The sequence below is a fragment of the Eulemur rufifrons genome, chromosome 24 (genome assembly GCF_041146395.1).
Source record: "Eulemur rufifrons isolate Redbay chromosome 24, OSU_ERuf_1, whole genome shotgun sequence".
Lineage (NCBI taxonomy): Eukaryota > Metazoa > Chordata > Mammalia > Primates > Lemuridae > Eulemur > Eulemur rufifrons.
In genome coordinates, this window is record NC_091006.1 from 14,092,833 (window position 1) to 14,114,223 (window position 21,391).

Genomic DNA, 21,391 nt, shown 5'->3' on the forward strand with positions numbered 1-21,391 from the left:
TAGTGAGAGAGTAGGGACTCAAGTGAGTCTTGGAAATTTCTTGTGAGTCTTGGATTTCGTTCCAGGTCTTCCTACCCTTCCTTCTCCCTTCTCTGTCCCTCAGGGAAGTCACTGCGCAGGAAGAAGCTGGATATAGAAAACCTCTGCCTCTCCTGGGCTCTGAGATCTTGGGCTAAGAGACTCCGAAATGAGACAGAGGAAGAGAGGGGGACCTGGAGAGGGAGAGAGAGAATTGGAGGTAGATGGGGGAACAGAGATGGAGGTTCACTGTGGAAAAAGAAAGACGCAGAGGCAAAGTGGGCGAGGGCAGTGTGCAGAGAGAAAGATACAACAGGTGTCAGCAACATTTGGAAGATGGACTCATGGAAGAAATTAAGAGATACAGAGAGAAAGAGAACGACAATAGAATTCAAGGCTCAGAGAGTCAGGGAACAAAAACTGAGAGAGAGAGAGACAGGTTGACTACGGTCAGAAAATAAGCAACGGAGAAATGGAAAGACAATCGAAGAGATAAGTGGAGAGCAGCAAAACAAGATAGAATCAAGGTGTTGCAGATGCCAGAACTTACAGCCAGAGAGAAAGCAAGTGTGGGAGACATACAGCAGTAGAGGAATAGACAGACACGAGAGAGATGTGTGCAGGGAGACAGCCCCAGAGCCATGCTGGAGCCGGGCAGAGAGGAAGAAGGGAGAGAGATGGGTGCTAGACCCTTCCAGTGGCTCCAGGATGGGGGTGATGCAGGGGCCGCTCACCTGGTCTCTTGCTGGGCTGAGCTCCTGGCTGCTGTCTTCTCTGGGCAAGGAGGACCGGCATGGGCTTTTAAGGTATTCTCAGCCTGTGCTGTCCTCCCCCAGGGACAGTAGTCACATTCTTCAGGTCGGCAATATTTCAGCTAAACTGCCTCAGGCGCCCTGGTCAGATCACGGGGATCAGAAGTCAGAGCAGTGCCTCATGTGTCTCCACGAGCTTTTCCAATTCCAGATTTTATTCTTGGTCTCCGTTCTTTATGCTCTTCCTCCTTCCTAAGTCTCAGTCTCTTTTTTGTTCTCCCTGCCTCTGTTGCTGACTTCAGGCTTTCTCACCCTGTTAATGTTTCTCACTGGACTCCAGATTCACAGGGTTTGATTCATACCCACCCTTGCTTCATGGAACTATCACTGGAGCACTCACACCATACTCTTGATTTGTTTATTATAAAGGATGAGCAAGCACCAAACAGACCTGAGGATCTTGACGGTAACCCACATGAAGCACACATGTCCTTTAAAATTTATATGGTTTGGTTTGGTTTTTTGGGTTTTTTTTTTAGAGCTGGGGTCTCACTATATTGCCCAGGCTGGTCTCAAACTCCTAGCCTCAAGCTATCCTCCCACCTACACCTCCCTAAGTGCTGAAATTACAGGCATGAGCTACCATGCCCAGCCGAAAATGTACGTGTTTTGGCTGCTGTATGAAATTTCAGTATGTGGACAAATTTCAGTTTATTCATCCACTCTCCTGGGATGGACATTTGTTTTTTTATTTTTCAGGTGTTTTCGTGAACAGAGCTGCCATATGTATATTCTAGAGGGTGTCTCCTGTTGCACGTGGGTAAGAGCTTCTCTTGGATATAAAACTAGGGGTGGAATATGTGGGTCACAGGGTAGGTGACTTTCAGCTTTAGAAGATGTTGTCAAACTGCTTTCCAAAGTGGTTACAATAATTTATGGCCTCACCATTGGTGTATTAGAGATCTCATGACCTACATTCTTTCCAACACCTGGTAATGTCACACTTTAAAACTTTCCCCAGTTGAATAGATGTAAATCGGTATTTTATTATAATCTTGATTTGCATTTCTCTGATTATGATCATGAACAACTCATCATATGTTTATTGAACTTCCATGATGTTCTTGTTTGTGTTGCTTGCTATTTTTCTATTGGGTTGTTTGTGCTCTTTCTTTTTTAATGACCAGACTAATAGAAACGTCCCCTTTTTATTGATTGGTTGGAGTTCTTTATATTAATATGTTATTGATATTAGTCTTTAAGATATAAAGATTGTGTACATTTGATGTGAAACTAATCCTTCACTTGAGTTAAGGTGGCTTTTAATGAAGATAAGTTCATAAAATAGTCAAAAAAATTTCCATTTAATACTTTTTGCATCTTGTATATCAAATTGTCCCTATTGTAAAATATTCATTAATATTGTCTACAAAGAATCTTAAAGGTTTTTTTTTTTTGACATTTAAGAATCCATGTAGAGTTGATTTTTGTACACGGTGTGAGTTAAGAAGCCAATTTAATTTTTCCCCCATTGAAAATCAATGTCCAATTCTTTTTATGGAAAAATTTCTCCTTTTCTCACTGATCTGATGTGCCAACTCTGTCATTGACCAAAATCTCATACATGTGAGGGTTTCTTTCTGGGCTCTATTTTTAATTTTTTTGGTCAATTTGCCTATCCACGTGCCAATATCATACCAATTTAGTAAATATAGCTTCATATGACTTGATATTGATTGGGTAAGTTCCCCTTTATATTATACTATTTTGAACTTCTACTTTTCCATTTACATTTTAGAATCATGTTATCATGCTTTATAAAAAAAATTCTGTCGGGATTTTAATGGGAATTTTATTGACTCTAGAGGGAAGGTGGGAGGAATTGAGGTCTTTGTGTTGGTTTCCCTCTTCCTGTATTCAGTCTCTGTTAGTTTTATATGTTGGCTGATTTGTTTAATTGCATTGATTAATACCTAACACTAGGTTAAATAGTAGTGGAGACAGTGCGCATCCTTGTCCTGTTCTGACTTTAACAGAAAAAACTGTGAGGTTTCCCAGTTAAGTAAACTGCCGGCCAGGTTTTGGACTGAGGTGTGCATATATTATCATTAGGAATTATAATATCTGCTTTCTTTATATTTTTATTTTCTTGGTATATTGTCGCCCATCCATTAATTTGCTTTATCCTTTTTTTAAACCCATCTGAATGTCTTTGATTTAGATTTTTCCTTGTATATAGTATTTAGTTTTTCTTTTAATATGCGAGGTAAGCCCTTTTATATTTTGGTGATGAGGGAGTTAGTCCTCTCTCCTCTTAAGAAATTATTTCACTCATATGTCTCTGGTTCATTTGGGACTTGGCTGATAAATCTGGGTTTGGCTGGGTTTGGCTGGGTTGACTGTGCTCTGCGTACGTCTAATCTAACTATGGATACAGGAGACCAAGGGGCCAGCCTGGATGTTTTCTTCTCTTGCAAAGTGCAAGAACCCCAACCACACTAGTGCTTGTCATGTTCCTGCTTGAATAATATCTGCTAACCTCCCACTGCTAAAGCAAGTCACAAGGTCACGCCCAGAAACAGAAGTGGGGAAGTTCTCCCCACCCAGGCCTTATGCAGACCTTTGATTTATGGTTTCTTGGTTGACTGAACTCAGGATTTCATAAATATCTTAGAAAAAGAGCAAGGGAATAATAGTCCTTGTGTTCTTGCATGCTCATAACGGCTTATCGATGGCCTTTATACATGACATTTGGTTTGGCTAAATATAACGTCCCTGCCTCACATTGCATTCACCTGACCGTGATAGGTATGCTGCCCGTTGTCTTGTGGTACAATGTGTGGCTGCCAAGAGATCTAAAGCCCATGTGGGTTACACGTCCCTTGTAAGTGACTTGGCATTTTCATCTGGGTGCTCAAACTTGGAAGTTCAGTTTAGTAGTTTTACTAGAATATGTTCACCATCTGCTTCAGTTTCCCCAGGTACATAGTTATCCTCTCAATTTAGTCTTCGATTTCAGAAAAGTTTTCTTAAATTATGTGCTTTAGGTCTTTACTGTTTGGTTTTGTACTCAGGGTGTCCAACTATATAGATCTTTTTAGCCTGCCTCCTACACGTATCCTTTTCTCTCGAATAGTTTTTCTTTCTTTTTCTTTTCTTTTTTCTCATTCTTCCCTTTTCTATCAGCGACTACCCTTTCTATACATTTTGTGTTGCCTGTTCACCCTTCTGTTCCTTTTCATTTAGTTTTTATTTTTAAAAGTCTCTTCTTTTTATTAATATTCTAAGTCTTCACTGAGCTGTCAGCTCTCTTTCCCCCATATTTAGCCATATGACTTCTCAACTTTTATGTTTTTGACTTATGCGGTTATCTTTATAGCTTATATAGTTTTCTCGATTTTTAAGCCTACTTAAATATATTAGTTTTCAGTTTTCATCTGCCTGTGCTCATACTTTTCTTACGTACTTTGATCTCCTGCCGTCACATTATTCTGAATATTTTCACCTTTGGTTCTTACACTACCTTTGTATGGGATTAGATTGCAATACTCTTCTGTTGCTCTCATGTTTGCCTGAGATGGATTTTTGTTTGTTCAAGGAGAAAGTTCCTGTGTGGAAGGTGAGAGTGGGCCAGGGTAGCCTTTCTAGCTTTATGGATTGAAGGCTTCCTTTTCTATTGTTACTCATAATACAAGGTCTTTAAAAACATAGCCTTTCTCTGTAATCCCCTCCATGGTTCTGAGATCTGCCTCATCCCTACCATATGAACCTTTTCTCTTTTTTTCTTCTAGTATTTCTGCCCTGTGTAATTTGAGTTCTACTCCTAGGAGATTTTCCTCATAGAGAATTTCTGCGTTTTTGGAAGGTAAATTTTGTTGAGCATTTCTGAGCTCCTCAAAGACTTGGGCTGTCCAAGTGCTCTCTGATCTTCCCACAGCCCAGGAAAATCAAATCTCTCAATACTTCAATTCTTTATTACCTGTGGGTCAGAGCCAGACTACAAATTGCTGGTTGTTCCAGCTCCCAGTGTTGCAATGGTTGAACCTCACCCACCCATATCCTGGTGTTCATAGGATTTTTTTCAATTACAAAGAGATCTCAAAAATTATCTTTTGTTATCAGTGAGTCTGTTTTTTTTTTAAATAATATATTTGAAAACACTCCTTGATTGTGTTCTTGCATCTGGTATTATTGCTGAAAAGGCAGATGCAAATCTTGATTGTTTTCTCCTTCTCTTTGTGATCTACTCTTCCTTTCTGGAAGTTTTTGGAATTTTCTCTTTGTCTTTGATGTGCTTACATTTCATTATAATGTGCTGGTTATGGTTTGCTTTGTGTTTTATTGCTGTCTTCTCTTTTTGTTTTTTTTTTTTTTTTTGAGACAGAATCTCACTCTGTTGCCCAGGCTAGAGTGCCGTGGCATCAGCCTAGCTCACAGCAACCTCAGACTCCTCGGCTCAAGCAATCCAGCCTCCCAAGTAGCTGGGACTACAGGCATGTGGCACCATGCCCAGCTAATTTTTCTATATATTTTTAGTTGACCATATAATTTCTTTCTATTTTTAGTAGAGACAGGGTCTCCCTCTTGCTCAGGCTGGTCTTGAACTCCTGACTTCGAATGATCCTCCTGCCTCGGCCTCTCAGAGTGCTAGGATTATAGGCATGAGCCACCGCGCCCGGCCTATTGCTCTCTTCTTTTTGACACTATGTGAACCTCTTCAACTGAGATCACTTATTTAATTATTTGAAATCCACTTTTATTACACCTTCAAATACTTCCTCCTCTGCATTTTTATTTTGCTTTTTTTCTAGGACCTGCCTTTTAATCTAGATATTGGCATTTTTTCCCTCCTATTCTCTTCATCTCAGATTTTTCTCCATATTTTCTTTTTATTTTTTTTTTATTTTTATTTTTATTTTTTTTTTTTGAGACAGAGTCTCACTCTGTTGCCCAGGCTAGAGTGAGTGCCGTGGCGTCAGCCTAGCTCACAGCAACCTCAAACTCCTGAGCTCAAGGGATCCTCCTGTCTCAGCCTCCCGAGTAGTTGGGACTACAGGCATGCACCACCATGCCCGGCTAATTTTTTTTGATATATATATTTTTAGCTGTCCATATGATTTCTTTCTATTTTTAGTAGAGATGGGGTCTCGCTCTTGCTCAGGCTGGTCTCGAACTCCTGAGCTCAAACGATCCGCCCACCTCGGCCTCCCAGAGTGCTAGGATTACAGGCGTGAGCCACCGCGCCCGGCCTTTCTCCATATTTTCTATTTCTTTATCCTTTCCTTCCTTCTGGGAGTTTACAACAATCTAGTTTTCCATTTCATAAATATGTTCCTCAGTTCTGTCGTTTCTGCTATTTTGTCCTAATATTTCTACTTTTGAAGGAATCCAATATGCTGCTATTTTTTGAAATGGCTTTGCCATGAAATGTTCTGTTACTTTGTCCAATCAGCTCATTTTCTGCTGTCAGGAGACCAGTGTCCCAACCTCAGAGAGCCACAGGTGGTTGTGCCCCAGGCTAGAGAGAGCCCAGAGCACCAGCAAACAGCAGCCAATTACTCTTGGTTCACTTCTTCACCTTTTGCTCTAGGGAGGGGCAGGGTTAGGAGGAGACAGTTCTTAAATTGTCATTCTTCATTCCTGAATGTTTGGAGTGGGGAAGAGTCCTGAAGTCAGTTCCTCCTCAGTTGTTTTCCCTGCTCTGATTTTGCTGCTGAGAACTTGTGGACTAACGTTCTGGGCCACCACAGGTGTAGGGACAGGCAGTGTTTATCCCAAGGTGATAGCGTGGGGAGAAGGAACTGCAGAGCCTCAATCTTTTTCGTTCAGTTTTTATCCTCTGACAGCCACGCTAAGCTGTCTCCTGAGCCAGGCCAAATATACTTCCCCACATCTGCTTAAAACAAGCCCCCACACTCCTCCACCTCGAGGACAGCTGACAATATTAAACTTTTTTTTCCTGTTCCAGTTCCTTTGGGATTTAACTGGGGGTTGGGATCCAGCAATCTTGACTCTCTGAAGTGGTAGTAACTGTTCACTCTTCCACTCCCCTCCTACCACCCAGTGGGGAGGGGCAGGCATCTCGCCTCACCTTGCTGGTTTCACACCATTCTAACTTTCTCCTTCTGCAGGGTCCCCAGCTTTGAATTTCATGCCATCGGATTATACTACCTGTTAGGGACTGAATTCTGTCCTCTCCACACCTCCCCATTCCTATGTTGAAACCCTAACCCAGGGCTCAGGACCCCTGGGTGTGAGGGAGGAGGGGCCGGGGGCCCAGGCTAGAGGCTCAAGACTGAGGTTGCAGTTTGCAGGGTGATGTCAATCTCAGCATCATCGGCCTGGATGGTTTGCTGTATTGAGGCTGGTGTTGATGCCTGCTATGTTGTGTTGGCCACTCTTGGCTTTTCCCTGTGACGCAAGGCTCTGCAGAGACCATTGCAGACTAGGGGGCCCTCAGAGTCGCCCTGTGGAGGAAAGAGAGAGAGCAAGAGAGTTAGAGAGGGTTAAAGAGAGGGACAGAGAGAGACACACGTACCCAGAGGCAGATGCTGAAAGAGACAAAGGCAGAGAGAGAACAGACAGAAACACACATAGAGCAAGAGTGAGAGCGATGAATGGAGCCCGAGTCAGAAGCGGATAGACACAGCGCACCTGACACAGAGACACAGAGTCAGGGAGACAGAAGGGAGAGACAAAGCCCAAGTTCACAGGGAGACCCAAGACAGGTAGAGACACAGGCAAGACTCGGGGAACACAGATGGGGGGAAAAAGAAAAAACAGAATAAGATTGCAGGCTGTCACAGACAGTCCTTTCTCTCGAAAACAGCTTCCCCTGCTCTCGTGACTTCCCCTCCCAGCCCTTGGAATGTTCCCTTAGGAGCCAGGGGCTCACCTAATCCTGCACTTCCAGCTCCTTTCAGCAGCAGCTGTTCTGTTCTGTTGTGTTGGGGACACGGTTGGAATCAAGGATTATGGGGCATGGAGTTGGTGACTGGGGTGGTGTGGGGCTGGGGCTGGGGCTGAGGTTGCATTTGGGGTTAGGGGCGGGCATGGGTTCCTGAATGTAGCCAATGCCTGTGTTCCTACAGCTGTGCCCGTCAAGACTGCATTTGTTTTATATTTGCATTTCTTCTTCTGCCCTTCACCTCTGGGCATCTCCCCTGGGCTTGTGTCTCCACCTCTCGCGTCTTCACCTCTTGATTCTGTGTCTCTCTATGTCGCTCTACTTCTCTCTGGCTCTCCTTGTGTTTCTCTGCTGCTAAAATATGACTAAACGACCTGTTTATTTATCTGCTAAGGTCACTTGAGAAATATGTGTTGAAGGAATGAAAATGAATGAATGGTGTCTGACTCTTTCCATCACTGTATCCCTCAGTCTGGGCTTCTCTCTGAGCATGGTGTCTGTCTGGCTCTGTTTCTGTCTGTCTCCCCCTCTCTCCCTTTCTGTTTCTCTCTCTCTCTCTCTCTCTCTGTCTCCCCCCATCACTCTTTCCTGTCCCTTTTAGTAGATCTCTCACTGTGTCTCTGCTTGTCTCTGGAGTGTGGCTGGGGTCCTGCCTGGAGTCAGGGGTCTGGAGTTTGGGATCTAGAGCAGAGGCGTGGAGTATGGAGCCTGGGTGTGAAGCCTGGAGTCAGACTTTGGGGTCTCCAGCTTATGCTGCGGAACCCAGAGCCTGGAATCTGAATTCTGGGTCTTGGGGTTTGGAGTCAGGCATCATCTGGAATCTAGACCAGAGCTCAGCAAACTTTTTCTGGAAAGGCCCAGAAAGCGGTAATGTTAGGATTTGTGGGCCAGACAGTCTCTGCTGCAATTACTCATTTTTGCTGTCCCAGCATAAAAACAGTCACAGACAACATGCAAATGAAGGGACGTGACTGCAAATGGTAGTTACAAAACCAGGCGGCTGCTGGGTTTGGCCTGCAGGTGTGGTGCGTTTAACCCTGATCAACCTGGAACCTGGAATGTGGGATCTCAGAAGAGAAGCCTGGGTTCCAAGAGTCCAGAGACTGGTCTGAAGCCTGGAACTTGGGACCACCAGCCTGACTTCAGGCAATATGGATCGCAGAGTCTAGAGCCTGAATTTGGTGACTGAGGTCTTGGATTTGGAGATAAGATCATCTGTAGGTGGGTCACCAGGGACTGACATAGCCACCATGGCGAGTGTCACTTTGTGAGACATTGTCTGGATAATCAGGAAAAGCCATTTGTCCATACAACAGAGAGAGAGAGAGGCCTTCCCTTCCCACCATCCGGGCCTCCCGCCTGCTCTCTGGGGTTGGACATGTTTATACCCAACCGGCTGAGGTCTGGCATCATCTCTCGGGGATGATCTGGACACTCTGTCCTTTCTTCAGAGCAAGGCGTGCCGCAGGGGCCCAGGTGTCACCATTTTGTCATTATAAGTGTCCTCTCCAGTCAGAGGAGGCTGCTTGTAGGACCATCTTAAGCAAAGTTAGTGACCAAGTTCATGTCTATCCAAGTCAACTTAATATGACTAAAATGACCTGTTTATTCATCTGCTAAGGTCATAGGAACTGTCTGTCCTTCCCCCGAGGTCCTATGAAATGTTAATGCTTTATATTTTTTTCTTGATCATTATAGTTAAACTATACTGAAAAATTAAAAAGTGACTGTACTCAAACTCACCATACTAAGTTTAAATATTTTATTTATACCCCAAAAGAATTTATTATAACTTTACATACTTGGCTTTAATGGAAGCAAATCATCACTAATATTTTTTATTAAAACTATTAACTTACAATGTGTGAGTTAGGAAAAAACAAACTTTCTTTCTCCTCCTAAACTCTCAATACTCCAGACTTCTGTGAGCAGATGTGCGGGTTTTTCTCACATCAGCCGAATCTCTGACACCAGCTGGGTGTCTGTTCAGTTCGGTTCCGACACTAGCTGGAGTTAGTGCAGACCCCACAGGTTAAGGGCTCAGTCCCACAAGATCACCCCCACTTCAGACGCCACCCACAATGTCAGGTCGTCACTTTTACTTCCAACCTCTCGGCTATAAATCAGAGTTTCCACGGCCTCCTCCTCAGGTTCAATCGTTTGCTAGGAGGACTTGCAGAACTCAGGGAAGCACTTGCTTACGTTTCCTGGTTTGTTATTTAATAAAGGATAGGATAAAAGGTACAGGTGGACAGCCAGATGAAGGGAGGCATAGGGCAAGGTCTGGGGGGGTCCTGAGTATAGGAGCTTCTGTCCCCGTGGAGTTAGGGTGCACCACCCGCCCCTACAAGGTAAATGGCTTCACCAACCTGGAAGCTCTCCTGCACTTTGGGGATTTTCAGGAAGGCTTCACCATGTAGGCACGACCCATTATTCATGTCACTTCCAGACCCTCCCCTGTCTCCAGTGAATGTTGGGTGGGGCTGAAAGTTCTAAGCTTCTACTCCTGGCTTGGTCTCCCTAGTGCCTGGCCCCATCTGGGAGACCCGTTGCCTCATTAGAACAAAAGGTGCTCCCATCACCCAGGAAATCGCAAGAAGATGTGTCAGGAAGCAGAGGCAGAGACCAAATATACATATATTTTTATCATTCTACATAACAAATACATAAAAACGTGGACATGGGACTCACATTTTCCCTTTGGCCTCGGGCTCCAGTATTACTCAGAGACACACTGTCAGAGCCTATCTTTATTTAAGATTTTGGTATTTTTTTCATAGTGGACTTTTTACACTAATTTTGATTTTTTTTTTAAAGTTTGCATTAAAGTATTATTTATCTCCATTACTGAGATGTTTTGTTTCTTGGAGATCCTTAAATTTGCACCCTAGTCCTGTTGTCTGGCCTGCTTTTGAGGTTTTTTCCCCTGTGGGGTCCCCTCTCAAATCTGGCTATTTGTGTTGCAACTTGGCAGAGAAGCTGTAGTGAAATTTCCAGTGTAGGATGTCCTGTCTCCAATATTTAAAGAGGCCAAGAAGACACTGGGTTTTGGTCTTTGTGGTTGGTGGCGGGAGGGCCTGCAGCTGATATTGTGTAGGGTGTGGAATGGGTGACAGCCTAGGTAGCCCTTGACACGTCTGTGAGGGAGCCCAGGGCTTGGGCTCTGTCCTCATTCCATCTGGCTCTATTCACCTGGGCACAGGTGGCCTGCAAAGCCGCTGAAACAGATTTCTCAGTGGATACCTTTACCAAAAAGCCATCCTGTAACAGAACGCCCAGACATCCACCAACAGTTTACATCATGCTCGAGTTTGTCCAACCTGCAGAGGGTGGTCTCTGGCATGCCTTGCCGGGTGAAGGCAATTTTAGCTTGGTTTTTCTGTTAGTGTTTTTCTGCGTAGCAAACACCTAAAAATTTCATGATTTTATAATAAATGTTTACTTCCATGCTCCTGGGTCTACAGATAGGCTGGGTTTCTGCTGGGCTTTGCTGAGCTTGGCTCCAGGTTGCAGTGGTAAGTTCGGGTCTGCCCCACCTGCCCTCATCCTGAGACCCGGGCTGTGCGCGCAGTGGCTCCGTGGAGAACGCTGATGGTAGGAGCACAAGAGAAGGAAGCAGAAACAAAAGCTCTTTAAGACACACTGTCACTTCTGCCAACATAACATGCATTGGCCAAAGCAGGTCACAGGCCAAGCTCGACTTCGATGGGAGGAGCAGATGGGTACAGCCACTCCAACAGAAGGTCCTGCAATGTCACGTGACAAAGTGGGACGAGTCACTCCAATACTACGAATGAGTTAAAAAGCGGGAGTAACAATGACCTTATGCTCTGGCAACCTCACTTCTGGGCATACAGTTGACCCTTGAACAACACGGGTTTGAACTGTGTGGCTCTACTTATACATTTATTTTTGCCTCTGTCACCCCTGAGACAGCAAGACCACCCTCTCCTCTTCCTCCTCCTCCTCCTCAGCCTTCTCAACCTGAAGATGACGAGGATGAAGACCTTTAGGATAATCTATCCTCTTTCCGTGGAATGAATAGGAAATATATTTTCTCTTCCTTACGATTTTCTTAATAACACTTTTTCTTCTAGCTTACTTCATTGTACAAAGACAGTATATAATACATCTAATGTGCAAAATATGCATTAACCAACCGTTTATGTGATTGGTGAGGCTTCTGGTCATTAGGCTATTAGTAGTAGTTAAGTTCTGGGGAAGTCAAAAGTCACACATGGATTTTCTACCTAGCGGTGGGTCAGCGCCCCAACCCCCTGTGTTGTCCCAGGGTCAACTGTATACTCAAAAGAACTGATCGCACGAACATGAACAAATATTTACACACCCACGTTCGTGGCAGCGTTATTCACAATAGCCAAAAGGTGGAAATTAAGTGTCCACTGATGGATGAACGGATAAACAAATTGTGGTATATACCTGCAATTGAATATTATTCAGCCTTAAAACTGTGCACATACAGTAGTAACATTCATCAGGTGTTGGGCAGGTTGGCAGGGGAGGGGATGGGTATATTCACACCTAATGGGTGCAATGTGCATCGTCTGGGGGATGGACATGCTTGGATCTCTGACTCGGGTGGGGCTAAGGCAATATATGTAACCTGAACATTTGTACCCCTGTAATATGCTGAAATTTAAAAAAATTTAAAAAAAGAAAAAGAAAGGAAATCTGACACGTGCTACAACAGGGATGAACTTTGAAAACATTGTGCTAAGTGAAGTAAGCCAATCACAAAAGGACAAACATTGTATCATTCTACCCGTATGAGGTACTTAGAGTGCTCAAATTCATAGAGACAGAAAGTAGAATGGTGGATGCAGGGTCTGAGTGGTTTAATGGGTGTAGAGTTTCAGTTTTGCAAGATGAAAAAGTTCCAAAGATGGTGATACGATAATGTGAATGTACTTAATGCCACTGAACTGTACGCTTAAAAATGGTTACAATGCTGAATTTTGTATCACGTATATTTTACCAAAATAACAAACAAATTTAAAAAAAGCAGGAGCAATGATCCAGTTGACCACTGTTCACAGAGAGATAAAAGCAATGCAGTGTGCAAGGGGACAGACACACCAAGGGCCCGAGGTGGTGGCCGCTGGGTCACATGTCGATGTGAGATATTGTGCAAACAGCGGTAGCTGCTTCCTTATTCCAGTCTTGGCAGGTTTTACCCGTTCAAACTATCCTCGGCCATGGATTCCAGACCGTGGTGGAATATATCTTATCAGCACTCCATTCCTCGACAGCTCAGAACATCATATCGATAAGGAAGTTTGACAGAAAAACAGCAAGGACCGTCTGAACGTAAGTTCCATGTCCTCTAACGTCTCCAACTAGTTCAGGAATGTTTGGGGTCTTTCTGGGCGGGGGGCGGGGGGGCGGTGAGGCAGGTGGGGTGGTGGTGGCAGGAATGGGAGAGCTTGTCCCAGACCTGATCCTCACCTTGCTTAGTTCATCCCAGTAACTTTCTTTCATCCTGTCCAGGTTTTGGTGTCATCCCCTGGGCTAGTTTAAACTTTAGCTCCAGGGGAGCAGGTGAATTCTTTTTGGGCTTTGCCATCAGCCCCCCTGCTTGGGGACTCCTCCCATCTCCTCCAGCTCACTGTCTCTGTGACATTCCCAGTCCCCCAGCCTCCTGCCATAGGCACATGCATTCTTGCGACTTCCCCAACCACCATCCCGGGCTCCTAAAAGTCTGGCTTCCATTTATATTAATTATTTCATTCATTCATTTAATTTTTGGTCTCTCCTGGGGTTTGTGGAAAATCTGCCTTCTCAAAGTGGATTTCTGTTTTGTAGCTTTGGTGGCTGATAGATTCCTCTGCTGTCCAGCCCCCTGCCCCAGGCGCATGGTCCCCAAACGCACCCTGCCCGCGGCCTAGAGAGCAGACAACCCAGGGGACCTTGGTGGAGTCCAGACTAGTGGCCTCCCGGCTACCGTGCTGGAGGACCCTAGGCTCTGGGACACAGTGACCACACTGCCCACTCTGAGTTGATGGACGCCCGGGTGCTCGTTGGCCTTCCTGGTGATCTGCCATCGACCCTAAACCCTGTAGTTTGCAAACCCAGTGCCAGGATGAGTGGAGTGGGCCTTTTTTGTGGTTTTCAAATGCCAAGGACACAGACAGACACCACCCTGCCATGTGCTACAGGTGTGGAATAGGATTCACAGGGGAAAGGTAAAGGAGAAGTAGCAGAGCAGCCCAGCTTGGGCTGGGCCAGATGTCTGTGTGCCTTGAGGTCCGCGGTCCAGTAAAGAGGAGGGTGGTGCTGTCCCATAGTGGGTTGGATGGTGGTCCTCCAAAATTCATGTCCTCAAAACTTCAGAGTATGACCTTATTTGAAAATAGGGTCTTTGCAGCTGTAATTAAGGTAAGGGTCAAGACGAGGTCATAGTGGATAAGGGTGGACCCTAAGTCCAATGAGAGTGTCCTTATAAGAAACAGAAAAAGTCACCCAGAGACAGAGAAGGAGGACACGTGAAGATGGACACAGAAATTGGAATGCTGCTGCCAGAAGCCCAGGAATGCCTGGAGCCGCCGGAAGTTGAAAGAGGCGGGAAGGATTCCTCCCCAGAGGCTTCCAGAAAGGAGGGGAGCATGGCTCTCTGATTTTGGAGTTTTAGCCTCCAGAACTGTGAAAGGTTACATTTCTGTTTGGAGCCACAGTTTGTGGCAAATTGCCACGGCAGCCATGGGGCACTAACACACACCTAGTGCTCCACGTGTTTTCAGATCAGGGTGGAGGGAACAACCACGAGGCTCTGTATTAATGGAATTCCCGGGTGTGACATAATAAAAATATATATTTAGTCTCTGCCCCCAGTTCCTGGCACAACCCTTGGAATTTCCTGGCTGATAGGAGCATCTTCTGTTCTAATGAGGTGACACTTGGTGGGCTCTGAATGGGGCTGGTCACAAGCGAGACTAAGTCAGGATTAGGAGCTGGGAGCTCCCCGTCCTCTGGGGAGTGGAGAGAGGCTAGAGATTGAGTTAACAATTAGTCATCCTGTGTGATGGAGCCTCCATAAAAGTCTCTAAAATATGGGGTTCAGAGATTCCAGGTGGGTGGGTGCATCCGCCTGTAGGGGAGGGTGCTGCACCCCACGCCATGGGGACAGATGCCCCGAGCACAGTGCCCTTCTGGACCTCGCCCTACATCGCTCCTCATCTGGCTGTTCATTGGTGTCCTTTATCGTATCTCTTATTATATAATAACCAGGAAACATCACTAAGTGTTTTCCCGAGTTCTGTGAATCATTCTAGCAAATGATCAAGCCTGAGGAGGGCGTCATGGGACCTCCTGATTTAGAGCCAGAAGCACAGGTGACAACTGGACTTGTGATTGGCACCTGACGTGGGGGCAGTCTTGTGGGACCCAGCCCTTGCCTTGTGGGATGTGCACTGACTTTGGGTGGCTAGTGTCGGCATTGAACTCGATTGTAGGACACCCAGTGGTGGCTGCGGAGAACTGGAGACTCGCTGGTGTGGGAGCCCGTACATTTGGTCACAGAAATTGTGCATTGAGCGTCAGTGTAGAGAAAAACTGTTCATCGTATTATTTTCCCCCTTGTCAGTGTCGTCAATGGCATTAATTGATAGTCTGATGTTAAAAAACCCTGTATGCTCAACCCTGTATGTAAACTCAATTCCATTACAATGCACCATTGTCTCATGTGTTGTTGGAAACAGCTTTTGTTTACGGTTCTTGCATTTACACTCAGGACTCACATGGTTTGTGAGTTTTTTTTTTTTTTTTTTTTTTTTTTTTTTTTTTTTGAGACAGAGTCTCACTCTGTTGCCCGGGCTAGAGTGAGTGCCGTGGCGTCAGTCTAGCTCACAGCAACCTCAAACTCCTGGACTCAAGCAATCCTACTGCCTCAGCCTCCCGAGTAGCTGGGACTACAGGCATGCGCCACCATGCCCGGCTAATTTTTTTTTTTTTGTATATATATATTTTAGTTGTCCATATAATTTCTTTCTATTTTTAGTAGAGACGGGGTCTCACTCTTGCTCAGGCTGGTCTCGAACTCCTGACCTCGAGCAATCCACCCGCCTCGGCCTCCCAGAGTGCTAGGATTACAGGCGTGAGCCACCGCGCCCGGCCGGTTTGTGAGTTTTCTTTCCCAGCTGTCCTTGTTGGGTTTTGGCATCCAGGTTATTATATCCTTATGAATAGAGTTGGGGAATGTGCCTTCTCTTTTAATTTTTGGAAGATTTGTGACATTTTATAATTCTTTCTTGAATATCTGAGCATTCTGGCAAAGCAATCCGACCCTACAGTTTTCTTTGGGAGAAGATTTTTGCATGGCTGATTAAATGTATTTATTGGTGGAACACTACTATTGAGATTTTCTCCTTCTTCCTGAGTCAGTTTTGGTAAATTATATTTTTCAAAGAAATTGTCCATTTCTTATAAATTTTAAAATGTGCTGGCATAAAGTTATTTATATGTCAGTACATTTTTCATGCCCACAGGAGCTTAAGTATAGCCCCTTTTTCATTTTTAATCCTGGCGATTCCTGTCTTCCTTTGTTTTGTCTTTGTCATTGTCACTGGGGGGCTTGCCAATTTGATTAACCTATTAGAAAACAAACTTGGCAATCTTCTCTAGTGCATACCTGTTTTCTCTGCCATTCAGTTTTGCTCTTGCCTTTGCTATTTCTTTTTTTCTTTTTTTTTTTTTTTTGTTGAGACAGAGTCTCACTTTGTTGCCCAGGCTAGAGTGAGTGCCGTGGCGTCAGCTTAGCTCACAGCAACCTCAGACTCCTGGGCTTAAGCGATCCTCCTGCCTCAGCCTCCCGAGTAGCTGGGACTACAGGCATGCGCCACTATGCCCGGCTAATTTTTTCTATATAGATTTTAGTTGTCCATATAATGTCTTTCTATTTTTAGTAGAGACAGGGTCTCGCTCAGGCTGGTCTCGAACTCCTGACCTTGAGCAATCCACCCGCCTCGGCCTCCCAGAGTGCTAGGATTACAGGCGTGAGCCACCGCGCCCGGCCTGCCTTTGCTATTTCTTTCCTTCTTTTTTGGAGTTTATTTTGTTGTTAATTCTCCTTACTTCTGGAGATGATTGAATCATTGATTAATTCTCAGCTCTTGTTTTTTTTAATGTTTGTACTTACGATCACATATTTCTCTCCAAGCACTGTAGCAGGCACATACGGTACACATATTGTATGTCTTGCATTTGCCTTAGCATTCAATTCAAAATATTTCTAATGTTTATTGTATTTCTTGTTTGAGCTGTGGATTCTTTAGAAGTGTTCTTTTAAAATCAAAACACCTGGGGATTTTTCTGGTTATCATTTTCTCATGATTTCTGTCTTAATCACACTGTGGTCAGACAACACACCTGATCTATTATAACTTGGAAGTTTGTTGAGACTTGCTTCATACCTCTGTATCTGATTCATTTTTGTAAACGCTGTGTGTGGTTTCTTTTAATTGAGGTACACATAATTCGGTTCAATGTATTTTGGCAAATGCACACACCCATGTCATCCTTACTCCTATAAGGTTACAGAAAATTCTAATCGCCCCAGAAAATTCTCTCATGGCCATTCTCAATCTGTTTCCATACCCAATCCTCTCTCCCTTCCTGGCAACCAGGCAACAGTGATTAGTTTTGCTTGTTCTGGAATTTAATATAAATGGGACCATCCAGTATACAGTATTTTGTATCTGACTGCTTTCACTTAGCATAATGATTTTGAGATGCATTTACGTTGTTGCCTACATCAATAGTTTGGTTCTTTTTATTGCTGAGTAGCATTCCACTGTATGGTTATGTCATAGTCTGTTTACCCATTCACCCACTGATGGACACTTTGTTTCCAATTTGGCTATTATAAATAAAGCTACTATAAACATGTGTAGGCAAGTCCTTTTTTTTTTTTTTTTTGAGACAGTGTCTCGCTCTGTCTCCCAGGCTAGAGTGCCGTGGCGTCATCATAGCTCACTGCAGCCTCAAACTCCTGGGCTCAAGTGATTCTCCTGCCTCAGCCACCTGGGTACCTGGGACTATAGGTGTGTACCACCACACCTGGCTGGCTTTTTTTTTTTTTAGAGATGGGGGTCTCATTCTATTGCTCAGACTGGTCTTAAACTCCTGGCCTCAAGCAATTCTTCCACCTCAGGCTCCCAAAGCGCTAGGATTATAGGCATGAGCCACCATGCCTGGGCTTGTTATTTTTTTTTCTTCTTTTTTTCTACAGCTCTTACATAAATACCTAGGAGTGGAGCACTGGCCATGGGGTGCATGTATGTTTACCATTCTAAGAATCTGCCAAACTGTTTTCCAAAGTGATTGCACCATTTCACATTCCTCCCAGCAATGCATGCAAGTTCCAGGTGCTCTCCGTGTAAGCAAGACTTGGTGCTGTCATTCCTTTCCGTTTCAGCCATTCTGGCAGTTGTGTGTGTTTTGAAAGGATTCTATATTCTGCAGATACTGGGGGCACTGTGTTATATATGGCCATTCTGTAAAGTGTGTTAATCCTATTGTTCAAATCATTTATATCCTTATTTTTTTTGTTCTATTACTTTCTAAGGGTCACCTTAAGATCCCGTTCTCTGAGTTGGAATTTGTAGATTTTACTTTTGTTATTTCACACCTTTATATATTTTGAGAATATGTTAAGAGATACATACAGATTTGAATATCTCCTTATGAATATTGAATATGAGTTCTTAGGAGTGTGTTTTTATTAGGATAAGTCATCAGGGAAGCGCATAATGGCAATTCCTCACATTTGTGGGCCCTCGGCGTCCCCTCTCTGCCTTTGGTCTCCGTGTCTCCCGCTCACAGCAGCTCTCTCCGGGATTCGTCCCTCTGGCCTCCAGCTACGGCAGCGGGGGCCTAAGGCAGAGATGAAGTAAAAACTCTTAAATGTAGTTAAGAAGACAAAACAAAAATGGGTCAACCAAAGCTAAATAGTTAACCTAGGCCAGACAATCCCATATATTCACCATTTCCTGACTTGACTTTTCAGAAACCGGACACCATCCACAGAATTGGTTCCTCTTAACCTCCCTGGCAATGGCTCCTCTCTCTGAAACCCTGTGGCCCTCCTGGTCGAAGCCCCCATTTCCCGGATGGGGAAACTGAGATGCAAGGAGGGAAAGCTACTTGCAGGAATTTCTTGAGTGGGAGGGGAAACGAGGAGGACACTTCAAACAGAACCTGCATTTCTCTTAGACTTTATTTTTGGATCTAGGGGAAGGGGACACAAAAGGTGAAAAACCAACTTTCGCTAACACTGGTAAAATTGAGTAAACATTCTGCCACCAGGGGGCACTGCATGCAGGAAAAGATTCCAGGTGGGATTGGACCCCTGGATCTGGGGAGGAGGGGGCTGGAGGCCTGGACCCCTGAGTCTGAGGGAGGAGGGGCTGGGGACCCAGATTCCTGAATTTCTTCAGCAAGATATATGTGGGGGTCAATTTCACGGGCCCCAGTCCCCGTAGCTAACTGGCCTGGATGGTTTTCTCTATCCAGTCAGTGAATTTGCAGAGGTTGGTGTAGACGCCTGGCACGCCGACTTGGCCGCACTGGGCTTGTCCAAATGACACGAGGCCCTGCAGGGACCCGTTGCAGATCAGGGGACCCCCAGAGTCACCCTGTTGTGAAGAACGAGAGAGAGAGAGAGAGAGAGAGAGAGAGTCAGAATCCAAAACACATGTGGGATTGGAGAGACAAAGACACAACAAGAACCCAGCAACACACCCCTTGGAAGTTCCATTCCAGAGCTTGGACCCACCTAATCCTGCTCCTCTATGTCCTACCTCTGATGTCCTGCCTGCTGGCTGCTTCTCTCTGGTTTGCTGTTCATCTGTCTGTCTGTCTCTCCTTTGCCTCCCTCTGTGGCTTGTTTCTCTGTCTCAGTGTTTCCGTGTGTCCCTGTATCTCTTTGTAGGTTCTAGATGTTTCCTATTTCTCTCTGTGTTTCACCTCTGTACGTCTGTCTGTCTGTCTGTCTGTTTCTTTCTGGGTATACAGTTGACCCTTCAACAGCATGGGTTTGAACTGTGTGGGTCCACTGACATGTGGATCTTTTTCAATAAATATATTGGAAAATTTCTTGGAGATTTGCAACAGTTTGAAAAACTTGCAGCCGAACCGCAACCTACAGATATTGCAAAATTTAGGGGAGAGTTAGGTATGTCATGAATGCATAAAATATCATACCTGGATTGTTGATGGTATCAGTAGGCTATTAGTAGTCAAGTTTGGAAGAGTTAAAAGTTATATGCGCCCACGTTGTTCGAGGGTCAACTGTATTATTCAGTGTGTGTCTCTCTCTCCCTGTGTCTCTCACTATTTCAGTTTCTTTCTTCCTTTACTTCTCCTTAATCCTGTGTCTGTTTCCCTGTTTCTCCCCCCCCCTCCCCTTGTCACTATCTTCCTGAGTGTCTCTCTGTCCCCGCGTCCCACCGCAGTCCCCGTGTGTCTGTCACCCCCTTCTCCAGCTGTCCCCGAGTCACCCGCGCCTCCCCCTCCTCACGTTGCAGGAGTCCTTTCGGTCCTGCCCGCCGCCCGCACAGAGCATGCTGGGGTGGTACACAGGGTCGTAGAGCTCGCTGCACTCCTTCTCCGCCACCACGGACACATTCGCGCACTGGAGCACTGTGGGCAGCCTGCCTGGGACACAGAGCTCCGGGTCAGCCCCTCCGGCCGGCAGAGGACCCCTCAGAGAGGGCAGACCCTGCCCACGGGCTCACCGTCCACCAGCAGACCCCAGCCAGAGACGAGGCAGGAATCCCCAGCGCTCGGGCACAGGGAGGCGACGCTGATGTTCCGGATGGTGTCAGACTCGGACACTAATTCGTTCAACCTGATGAGCATGAGGTCGTTGGCGAGGAAGGGTTTGTTGTACTCCGGATGCTGTATGGAGAGGGTGGCCTCCACCACCCGGCTGCCCGGCTCCCGGTGGGCCTCGAGACTGTGCAGGCCCAGCCCGACGGTGTAGGAGCTGGGGACGCGGAGGGCAGGTGAGTTCTGTGGCAACGACGTCGTCATTGTCTCCGCTCTCACCGTCAGCCTCAGCGGGGAGGGCCCCGTTCCCCACCCAGACCCCATCCTCCTCGCTAAGCTCCGTGCAGAGAGCTACTTAACCGTGATCCCAAATCCCCATTGACAGTAATTCGGGACAAGAACTTGCCACTGCTCACTGCAGACTCAGCAGCTGAGCTGGGATTTCAACCCAGGGCTCTCCGGGTCCTTCGGAAGCAAAGGCTCTCGCCTCCCTCGCCCGCCCCTCCGGACTCCTCCCGATCCAGGCTCAGCTCCTTCCCGGTTCCAGAGCCTTCTCAGCGGTTCACCTGCACCCTGTTACTAGTCACTACTCCACCCCGCCCCTCCGCCCAGCCGGTTACGTCCAGGTCCCGCCCCCGGGCCCAGCCCTGCCCTGCGCTCGCCACCCCGCACTCACTCCTGGAAACAGTGCGCGGCTGACAGCACCCACTGCGGATGCACCAGGACGCCCGCGCAGAAAAATTCGTCCTCCAAGAACAGCGCGGCCTGCCAGGGCTGCGAGTGCGGGCTGCAGTCCTCGCCGTTAATGATCTGGCCGCCGGCACGCGACGCGCGCGATCCTGGGGGCGGAGTCAGGGCTGGGGGCGGGCCCAGGAGGCCGGCCCAGGGCTCCTGGGGGTGGGGTCACGGGGCGTGGGCGTGGTGAGGGCTT

The 21,391-nt window shown here is 46.0% G+C and overlaps 1 protein-coding gene across 1 annotated transcript; it reads right to left on the reverse strand.

Moving 5' to 3' along the window:
• Positions 1 to 19,043: 19,043 nt before the first annotated feature.
• Positions 19,044 to 20,999, reverse strand: KLK4 (kallikrein related peptidase 4). Its single transcript, XM_069457583.1, has 3 exons — positions 20,427 to 20,999; positions 20,210 to 20,346; positions 19,044 to 19,325 (listed from the first exon to the last, which is right to left on the reverse strand). Exons 1-3 carry the CDS (start codon positions 20,782 to 20,784, stop codon positions 19,173 to 19,175), a joined length of 648 nt encoding a protein of 215 aa, XP_069313684.1. The 5' UTR covers positions 20,785 to 20,999; the 3' UTR covers positions 19,044 to 19,172.
• Between the last annotated feature and the right edge of the window lie 392 nt (positions 21,000 to 21,391).

Coding starts and splice junctions, on each gene's coding strand:
- KLK4 (XM_069457583.1), bottom strand. CDS start 20,784: ATGGGGTCTGGGTGGGGAACGGGGCCCTCCCCGCTGAGGCTGACGGTG. Junction 20,347..20,426: donor CTGGGGTCTGCTGGTGGACG/GTGAGCCCGTGG, acceptor TCTGTGTCCCAG/GCAGGCTGCCCACAGTGCTC. Junction 19,326..20,209: donor ACCGAAAGGACTCCTGCAAC/GTGAGGAGGGGG, acceptor TCTTCACAACAG/GGTGACTCTGGGGGTCCCCT.